Source organism: Phodopus roborovskii, unplaced genomic scaffold (assembly GCF_943737965.1).
Source record: "Phodopus roborovskii unplaced genomic scaffold, PHOROB, whole genome shotgun sequence".
NCBI lineage: Eukaryota > Metazoa > Chordata > Mammalia > Rodentia > Cricetidae > Phodopus > Phodopus roborovskii.
This window is the reverse complement of record NW_026126567.1, coordinates 13,069,508-13,078,523: the sequence shown is the minus strand read 5'-3', so window position 1 is coordinate 13,078,523 and position 9,016 is coordinate 13,069,508. Positions and strand designations below refer to the sequence as shown.

The 9,016-nt window shown below is 45.7% G+C and overlaps 1 protein-coding gene across 1 annotated transcript in view; it reads left to right on the top strand.

The window, feature by feature from the left end:
* The first annotated feature begins 8,526 nt into the window (after nucleotides 1–8,526).
* The window catches only part of Tbc1d31 (TBC1 domain family member 31), a 50,666-nt gene continuing 50,176 nt past the window's right edge, over nucleotides 8,527–9,016 (top strand). Inside the window, exon 1 of the mRNA XM_051202521.1 lies at nucleotides 8,527–8,657. Within this exon, the coding sequence (XP_051058478.1) occupies nucleotides 8,581–8,657 (77 nt within the window). The 5' untranslated portion in view covers nucleotides 8,527–8,580. The remainder of the gene's footprint in view (nucleotides 8,658–9,016) is intronic.

Sequence of the window (9,016 nt, the reverse complement as noted above, 5' to 3'; positions counted from 1 at the left end):
AGTAGCAGCTCAATGAACAACTATTAACTAATGAATGAATATCCCCTGTACAAACCCAGCACAGGGAACCTTTGTACCGTAAGGATTCAAACTGTTGGAGCAGAGAAGAGAGGAGAGAGCATCTCTATGGGAGTCAGAGATAGGGGAAATGAGGTCATTGGAGATGCTGTGAATCTCCTGGCACAGACAGATGTTATTGCTGTTGATGTGTAAGTATGCATACGCCTGACTGGCAATGCATCTGAGCCCAGGATGCTACATCTGTCATGTGTGTTTGAAGGCAGTCCAAATAGGCCGAACGCACATTTAGAGAGAGCAGAGATTATTGTATGTTTTGTCCATGCTGTCAAAAGCAATAAAGGGAATGCATTGGGAAGAGAATATGCATACTCAACAGTCAGTGCTGTGCCTGTGTGAGCTGCACCCAGAGTGCCTCAGTGGGGTCACTGCTGACAGTTTGGCTTGGTTTGTTCTCTGTGAGGCTCTGACCAATGCACTGGGGCCTCAACTTGGTTAGCAGCACCCTCAGACTGCTAACAACACCTGTCCCCAATTGTGACAACTGCAGTGTTGCAGGCCTTGTCAAATGCCCTGTGAGTGGATGGGGTGAAATCACCCCAACTAAGAAGCCCAGATTAGATGTGACACTGGTGATGCCTGCCCACGCCCCTCCTCCTTTTGCAGCTGCACATTTATACAAGCACACACTCTCTCTCAATCTCACACACACAGAGACCCCCCCCCACACACACATACATACACACACACTCTCTCTCAATCTCACACACACAGACACACACACACTCTCTCTCAATCTCACACACACAGAGACCCACACACACACACACACATACATACACACACACTCTCTCTCAATCTCACACACACAGACACACACACACATACACTCTCAATCTCACACACACAGAGACCCACACACACACACTCTCTCTCTCTCAATCTCACACACACAGAGACACACACACACTCTCTCAATCTCACACACACAGAGACCCACACACACACACACTCACACACACATACATACACACACACACACTCTCTCAATCTCACACACACAGACACACACACACATACACTCTCAATCTCACACACACAGAGACCCACACACACATTCTCTCTCACACACACATACATACACACACTCTCTCTCTCCAAATGTACCCATGGGATTTCCTGCTGCCATCTGTGGAAAACTGTTGAACAAAGAATCTTTAATAAAATCCTATCTTGATCCGGGTGGTGGTGGCGCATGCCTTTGATCCCAGCACTTGGGAAGCAGAGGCAGGCGGATCTCTGTGAGTTCGAGGCCAGCCTGGTCTACAGAGCTACACAGAGAAGTTCTAAATAGACTGCTTAATAGTGAAAGATCCCATGGAGAAAGGTATGGGTAGATGAGAACCCATCTCAGATGTTCCAGCCCCAGCTGAGCTTCCAATTCAATGCAGTCACAAACGACCTAGGCTGTATCATGTGGGCCAGAAGGGTCCGGCTGGGCACAGCTACACAAGAGTGAGAGACCGGACAGTGCTGTTTTTAAGGCGGTACATTTTCAGGTGGTTTGTTATATAGTAGGAATCAGCTGAATAACATAACCAAATGCCCATGTGAGTACAGTGCAGTTATGTGAAGCAGCTCCTCCCAGCTTATATAGCTAAGCCACATTCCCAGAAATGCACCGAGTCGAGGATTAAACACAGCTGTTAGTAAAAACCAAATGACACAGGCTTACATTAAAATATAGGTTTAAGAGGTAACAAATATGTCTTGATTACTGTGACACATGTTATTATCTGCAAGCTTGAGGTTATCTATGTCTAACATATTATAGCTCAGCTGAGAAACCAGGGACACCATTTTGATTATCTCGAAACTGGCCAACATAGGAATATTTACACCACAGAACTGGCAAACTATAGATGCCACAGTTTGGGTTTCTTCTGTAGCCCAGAGAGCCAGCAGCTAAACGTTTGCAGCACGTTACCCTCTTGAGCAGGGCTTACATGATGCCTGTATGTCAGACACTGTTCTGGATCCTTCACAGTTCCAAATTGAGTTCTGTTATTATTCTGATTTTACAGATGAAGTAATCAAGACACGGAGACACCCAATTCTTTGCCCACAGTTAGAGTCCTTATCAACAGTGGGTTCAAAGAATATGGGTATTCTGAGTCCAGTGTCTTTCAGTTTCTAATCCATATTTTCAAACTTCTACTTGAGGGGTAAATCTGACGAGCATAAGTTTACTGTAGACGAGCAGGGCAGAGGAGGGAAAGAATGAGGCTCCTACTTAACGTGCAATGTAGATACAAGATTCTGTGGGATTTCTTTAAAGCGATATTATTTAAAAACGCCTTATGGAAAGAAAAAGAACAAATCCATACCTGGCACAGATGCCAGTCAGCCCTAACCCTCACACCTATTTCTTTGCATAGAATTCCCCAGACCCATGCAAAAGGCTGAGCATGGGGATACACACTTGAAATCTCGGCCCTGGCCAGCTTTTGGCCAATGAGAGACTCTGTTTCAAAAAAACAAAGTGATCAGTACCTGAGGAACAACTTAGGGTTGACCTCTCCCCCCACTGTGTGTGTGTGTGTGTGTGTGTGTGCGCACACACACACACACACACACACACACACACACAGGGAAACCTCCCTTAGTGCTTTGAAAAGATGACTTTAACACCAAGGAAGGCTACACAGAAGACAAGAGGCCCTGAACAGCAGTTCAGAGGTGACTTTTTTTTTTTTTCCGGAGGACAGGGCGTTGGGTGCAGCTTTCTTCTAGGTCACCCTTATGTGGGTGGATGGCTTCTCTGCATACAGAGGAAGACATAGGCACCAGAGGAAAGATGCTGTAGCACCCACAGCAGTTTCCTCGATAATAAGCATTTCCCTCAATCAGCATGTCTTCCTTCCTCACAGCAATTACAGGAGCTTTACTCCTGGTTTACTAGAGTCCTGTCATGCTTGATTGATGGCTTGCCCTCTGAGCCCACAGATGCTGCTAGAAGCCTGTGAATCAGGCTAATTATTCAGTACTGTATGCAATAATCCCAACATTCTGACTTCATGGCCATCTTGCCCAAGGAAGTCTTCACTGCAGAATATATTGTTGATGGTTTAGGCTTGACCTATAGAATTTTTCTGAACTGGAAAATACTAATGTCCACAGTAGCACAATCAGAGCCATTCCTCTGGTTTGCAAATCGCTTTTTAAAACCACCTGCCAAAAACAGGGGAATCATAAAATTATGCCCCCTTAAGATGGAGTATTATGCAGTGTGGCTTAGGCCCAAGTGTCTCTAGACTGTGCTGGCTTTTAGGACAGCATTAAATGTGACAGAGACTGTTAACTCAATCCACTCCTCCTCTCTGGCTCTGGGAAAGGCTGGGAAGACTGGAAATTGCAGGCTCATTCTTTCGTGGGCTAGGAGGCTTCACTCTCCTCTCTCTTTTTTTTGGTCAAGGTTCCTTTTATAAACCCCAGTCAAAACTGAACATGGCAACCCATGTCTTTAATCCCAGCACTCTGGTGACAGAGACAGGCAGATCCCTGAATTCAAGACAACATGGTCTTCAGAGCAAGTGCCAGGACAGCCAGGGGCTACACAGAGAAACCTGGCTTTGAAAAACAAAACAAACAACAACAAAAAGAGAAACCCTGACCTATGTCAGCATAGATTTTTTATTATTGTTTTCTCATTGTGTGTGGACATGATCCTGCTGCCTGTGGAGAACAGCATCACATTTCTGCCCCCTCCTGGGATATTGTACTGTTTCAGCCATAAGTGCCAAATCCTTCCCTTCCACATGCTTGCTTTCATGTATGCTTTAGGAGAATACCTAGGCATGGATGTTTATTCAAGCGGCTTGGAACACATTTCTCTTTTTCTCCCGTTTTGAGGGGAGTGGGAAAGGCCCGGTGTCACGTTTACCTACAGTGGCTTCGGCCTCTTCCCTCCCTGTCACCAGGTCACATAGCTGTGTCATCAGCGGGATGGAAAGCGTTGCCTAGGTCTGCATCAGCTGGCAGCTGCATCAGCTGACACAGGCATTGCACTGACCAAACCGAACTGCTTATTTTGCAAAGTCAGCCTGGCTAAACAATATGGCAGCCACACAGCTGCTGCCTGCTTGCAGTCCTTCTTCACACCCTGCCCTAGCCGACTCCCTATCCCTTTGGTCTTCCTGGGAATGACAGCTCCTCCCCTCCCCCAGCTTTTCCTGTCTCAAGTCTCAAGTGTGTGTGTGTGTGTGTGTGTGTGTGTGTGTGTGCTCTTACTCACATATGTGAGTGTGGATGTTCACCCGTCACATCATGTGCATGAAGGTCACAGGGCATCCTCAGGAGTCAGTCCCTGCCTTCTGTCTTGTTTGCGACAAGGTCTCCATACTGTTCACTGCCCAGTAAGCCCGGGAGTTTCCTGGTACTCTCTCCACCTCCCACTTCACCATTTGCTGCGATTACAGACTCATGCTGCCATGCCCCGCTTTTCTGTTGGGTTTGGGTGTTCAAACCCAGGTCCTCACACTTGCCTAACAAAAGGTTCACCAGCTGAGCCATCTCCCCAGCCCAACGCTCAAGCTCTTTTAAGTGCTCTCCTCACTGCACACAAAAGGGCATCTAGAAACAATGGATAATTTCATTGCAGGATTGGAACGCCATCAAATGGCTGCCTGTATACTTGTACTTCCTGACCTTTGGGGGGGGGCATCCTGCTTCATTAATAGTAGCAAAAGTTGCTACTATTGTTGTTATTGTTCTGCCATTTACTCAATAGTAACAATTGTAGCTACTATTGTTATTGGTGGCTTTGAAACGTGAAAGGCAAAAAGGCATTTTTGTCTGGATGGAGTTCAGGATCTATAAGAGGAATAGATTAGTAGCCGGGTGCACTTTGTATGTGTGGGTATGTACACACGTGTGCATGAGCATGAGGAGGCCAGAGGTCAACAGTGAGTGTCCTTCCTCAGAAACCATCTATCTCATTGGGAGGGGGGCAGCCTCCCACAAACTCGAGGCAGGCTGTGAGGCCCCTCTGCCTGCAGTCTCTACCTCCGCAGCACTGGGATTGCCAGTGTGCACCACCACACTCAGCCTATTTGTGTATATTCTGGGGGCTTTACACTCAGCACAGCAATCACCACCAATCGAGCCCCACCCCAAATGTGATCCCAACCCCCCCTCCAAAGATGAAACTATAATAGGGTGATCTTCATTAATATCTTCCACTGTTTGACAGGCATTGTTTTTTGTTTTGTTTTGCTTTGTTTTTAAATCTGGAAAAATAAGCCACAGACTAGGAAAATATTTGCAAAGCATATATATGTACAGTAAGAAGCTTGTATTTAGGATATATGAATAACTCTCAAAGTACAATAATAACAATTCAAACAATCCAATTAAAGACACATAAAGGATTTACCAAGAATACACGTGGAACACAAATAATCACATGAAAAGATGCTGAGCCTCATTTGTGTTTTCAGAAGACGAAACTGAAATCACCATGGATACTGGGATATTCCCAGAGTGGCCAGAATGACACAGATTCGTCACAAACATGGAGCACCTGAATTCTTGCTCTGAGGGCGGAGAGGGAAATGGCGCACGTGTGCTGAACACATCTGCCTGTTTTCCTGAAAAGGGAAACTGATGTCTGTCACACGAGGCAATGGCTCCATTTTCAATAACGCCCCCTCCCCGAAAAAAATCAAAGGACCACTTACAACAGCTTTACGTGGAGTAAGTGTCATGAATGGGTAAATATTATATAGGTATAATGAGACACCACTTAGCAATAAAAATGATGGCTAATTAGTATCCCAACAAAACAAATACTTTCAAACTCATGGTATGTGAAAGAATCCAGGTGGAGGAGAAAAATAAGGGGGTGATGAGTAAGACTCCATTTATCTAAATTTCTAGAAAATAATTGAGGGACAGATAATAATCAGCAGTTGCTGTACACCAAATAGAAAGGGGATAGAAAAATATTAGAGAGAAGAAATAGTCAGAAAAAATTTTTACAGGGTTTCTGTGAGTAGTCCTGGCTATCCTGGAACTCTCTCAGCAGACATATGGATCTGCCTGCCTCTGCCTCCCAAATGCTGGGATCAAAGGCATGAGCCACCACTGTCCAGCTAATGTAGAGGAATTTTACATGCTTATATAATTTATGTAAATAAAGCTAATATATGTGGTGTATCTGTGTGTGTCTGTTATTGACCAATGAGCCACATGATTGTTTTTCTGAACTAAAGAATCACTCTGTGGCTCAGAATGATGGCCTCCAATTCAAAATCATCCTGCCTCAGCCTCCCACAGTCTAGGATCGTGTGTCACCATGCTTGGCCAAGTACTGCCTTTTTTGTTGCTTTTCTGTTGTTGAAAATCATGGTGATGAGAAAAGGAGGGATTAGAATTCTGTCTTGGCTTTGCCCCTGCTTCAATTGCCTTGTCTAGAAAATAGGGACAATTATAGTACTTACCTATAGTAAATCAAATGCTTCACCCCTGCCCCTCATATATGCCCACATGCCAATCTCTCAGTATACATGAAGCTTATTAAACACATGCAAACACACGGGTGTGAGAGCACACACACATCTTTGAGGATGTGATTAAGTTAAGGATTTTCATATAAGAATATCATTCTAGGGTCTAGAGAAATGGCTCAGCGGTTAAGAACACTGGCTGCTCTTCCAGAGAACCTGGGTTCGATTCCCAGCACCTACATGGCAGCTCACACCTATCTGTAACTCTATTTCCAGGGTATCTGACACCTTCACACCAAAGCATATAAAATAAGTTAAAAAAAAAAAAAAGAATATCATTCTGGATTATTCTTGTGAATCCGAAATCCAATTATAAGTGCCCCAGTAAATGACAATTAATTTGATCTCTGAGACTTCAAGGGACCCTTGTTAGAGACTTAAGAACTGCAATTCAGGAGACATAGATTCAAACGGTCTTGCATGATTGTTCCAAGCAAAATCGGGAAAATGGGAACATGTGTGGGTCAGAAGCGCTGGTTCACTGCAAAGCAGTAAGCAGCTGTAAGAAGCTTCTGTTGGGAGTTGGGGAGATGGCTCAGCAGTTAAGATCACTAGATGGAATTAAGAGCATTGGATGCTCTTCCAGACTATAGAGTTCAATTCCCAGCAACCACATGGTGGTTCACAACTATCTATGGTGGGATCTGATGCCCTCTTCTGGCGTAAAGTTGTACATGCAGATAGAACATTAAAAAAATTTTAAAAAAGAACATTCATACATTAAAAAACTTTTAAAAAAAAAGAGCTTCTATTGAAGAGCAGGAGCTATGTGACAGGTGCAATAAGAAGGAAATATATACACACAGCTAATATCTCTCGAGTAAAACCTGATAGTGTGTGGGTACACTCCTTAAGTCTCAAGAGCAATATGCTCATCAGGCAAAGGTCAGTTTCCCAGGCTGTAGACTCAGTGAGGTCAGTTCAAGTCCTGGTTCCTTAAAGATGTTTTTACTCTAGTTTGAAAAACTCATTTAGTTTTTAATTATGATTTTCCCATTTATTTCCACATATGAGAAAAATACAGAGGGATTTGCAGCAAGCAGAAGGTGGGTATCCCAGACAAAGAAGAACATCTTTGTTGACAACACCATTGACCCTGAATGCTGAGAGGATGGATGTATTTCTGTTTTTTGTTTGTTTTTTTTTTAATATGCCAAATGTGGGAGAATTTTATATGAAACTGATTCGCAACTTCATACAGCACTGGTGTTACTTGAATTGCTACATTTCTCTACAAATTAAGTGAGTTAGTATGTTAAGCACGCAGGTAGTAAGCACTAGATAAATGTTAAGTGAATTTTGAAAAAAAAAAAAAAGAATCCGGATGCGAATGCCATTGCAGCTGGTTCTCGACATTTCTCCTTTTCTAGATTGTGACTGGTGACTGGAAACGAATGTGGGAGTGTCTTGTAAATGTATACAATTAAACCATGGTGACTATGACAAAAAGAACGGAATATTTATCTAGGAGGTTCCGCCAAGCCTGTAAGTTCTAGGGAAGGAACTCTATTCTCAACGCACTTGTCTTTTTGCTTCTCTATTAGTTGTTTCTATAAACCCCTTATTCTCTAAAAGCAATTTAGAACGGAAAGCAAGAGGCAGGGGCTCTCGGGAGAAAAACTCTTTGGAGGTCTATTTGAGCCTGGAGGCGGTCAGAGACCTGGTCCCCAGTTTCGTCTCCAGAAAACTACGACTCCCAGAAGCCTTTAGGTCGCAGGCTTGGAAGAAGCCGCAGAAAAGGGGTGGAGCCCCGGCAGAAGTCGTTGGCCGATTCCACCGTCCGGAGCGGAGGGACCACCTGGGCGGATGTGGCCGGATCCCGCGTTCCGATTGGTCGTAACTAGAAAGGGCGTCCGCCGTGGGATTGGTTCGGCCCTCAGGGGCGGAGACCCAGGGCGGCCGCTCGAATTTCCCGGGTTGGGCGCGCGGGGGCTGCCGGGAAGCTCTCGGGACGGTTGCCCACCGGGCTGGCGGTGGTCCCCAGTGGGGCTTGGACATGCAGAGCACTGACCTGGGCAACAAGGAGAGCGGCAAGATATGGCACCGCAAGCCATCGCCGGCCACGCACGACGGGTGAGGCCGCGGGCTGCGGACACCGGCGAGGGGGCGGGTCCGCGGGAGGCTGAGACCCGGAGCGTGGCGGTGGGTGCCAGCCCAGGGTTCTCACTCCCGCCAGCGCCCCAGCCCTGGGTTGGGACCGCAGGAGGAGCAAGCAGCTCCGGAAGCCGTAGGTTGCAGATGCGTCCCGGGTTCTGGTCCCTGGCCACGGGCAGCGGTCTGTTTATGCAAAAGAGTTTGCAGTTCTGCTGAGTGCCAGAACTCCTCCTGCTTGCATTTATGAATGCCTGTTCCCGCTGGGGAAAGACTCCAGGAGGTGATGGGAGCAAAGAAGGCAATGCACGTCTATGTCCAAAAGCAGAAGCTGGCCGTCC